Source organism: Octopus bimaculoides, chromosome 30, assembly GCF_001194135.2.
Source record: "Octopus bimaculoides isolate UCB-OBI-ISO-001 chromosome 30, ASM119413v2, whole genome shotgun sequence".
Classification (NCBI taxonomy): Eukaryota; Metazoa; Mollusca; class Cephalopoda; order Octopoda; family Octopodidae; genus Octopus; species Octopus bimaculoides.
This window is the reverse complement of record NC_069010.1, coordinates 3,476,315-3,477,395: the sequence shown is the minus strand read 5'-3', so window position 1 is coordinate 3,477,395 and position 1,081 is coordinate 3,476,315. Positions and strand designations below refer to the sequence as shown.

Below are 1,081 nucleotides of genomic sequence, written 5' to 3'. Positions count from 1 at the left end.
GATAATAATATTAGGGATAAAAATCCAAAAGTTACAGGGAAAAATTCAATTTAATTTAATTTATCAAAATTAAAATTAAATTAAATTTCACAATATATAATATATAAATATATAATTTAGAGAAAAAAACCACAATTATTGAATTCATCCATGAAAATCCACAGTCACGTATAGAAAAATTTAATAAGTAAATACACTTTTAAAAAGACCGATAATAAAGATACAAAGTAATAAGTATTAAAATAATAAAACGACTACACGTGTTTCATAACCACATTTTCAAATAGAAAATAAAATAAAAATCAAATCGATTGAAAATCAATTCTATTAAAAAATATAGCTAATCTTCCGGTCAAAAGAAATGAATGTATATATAAGACATGTCAAGTTAAGTGGAATTGTGGTCATGAACAGTGCTGGTGACCTGAGACAGGCACCCATGCCAGCGATACATAAAAGGCACCGATAAAAGGACACACAAGGCACACATAGCACACTCTATGGAGTGTTTGGTATTAGGAAGGGTATCTTGGCGTAGAAACCATGCCAAAACTGACTGGAGCCTGATGCAGTCCTTTGACGTGCCTGCTCCTGTCAAACCATACAACCTATGCTAGCATGGAAAATGGACATTAAATGATGATGACGATTTGGAATCGCTGGAACCTCATAATTGCAACACAAAATTCTCGATGGCACTGCCGTATTGTCTTGAAAAGAAGGAATGCCTTGGAAGACAGCTTTGACTTACCATCACAGTTACTGCCAGACTCAAATAGTTCGGTGGTCATCAGAATTACACCAAAATAACAGAAGCTGTTGGAAAACCTACAAAAAGACAAAACAGATGAATATATATGTACATATATGAATATGTATATATATATCATCATCATCATCATCATCATCATCGTTTAACGTCCGCTTTCCATGCTAGCATGGGTTGGACGATTTGACTGAGGACTGGTGAAACCGGATGGCAACACCAGGCTCCAGTCTGATTTGGCAGAGTTTCTACAGCTGGATGCCCTTCCTAACGCCAACCACTCAGAGAGTGTAGTGGGTGCTTTTACGTGTCACC

At 35.3% G+C, this 1,081-nt stretch overlaps 1 protein-coding gene across 1 annotated transcript in view; it reads right to left on the bottom strand.

Moving 5' to 3' along the window:
• Positions 1-1,081, bottom strand: part of LOC106881691 (synaptic vesicle 2-related protein) — a 43,076-nt gene that overhangs the window by 4,594 nt on the left and 37,401 nt on the right. The window contains exon 10 of the mRNA XM_052978075.1: positions 752-828. Coding sequence (XP_052834035.1) covers positions 752-828 — 77 coding nt within the window. The remainder of the gene's footprint in view (positions 1-751; positions 829-1,081) is intronic.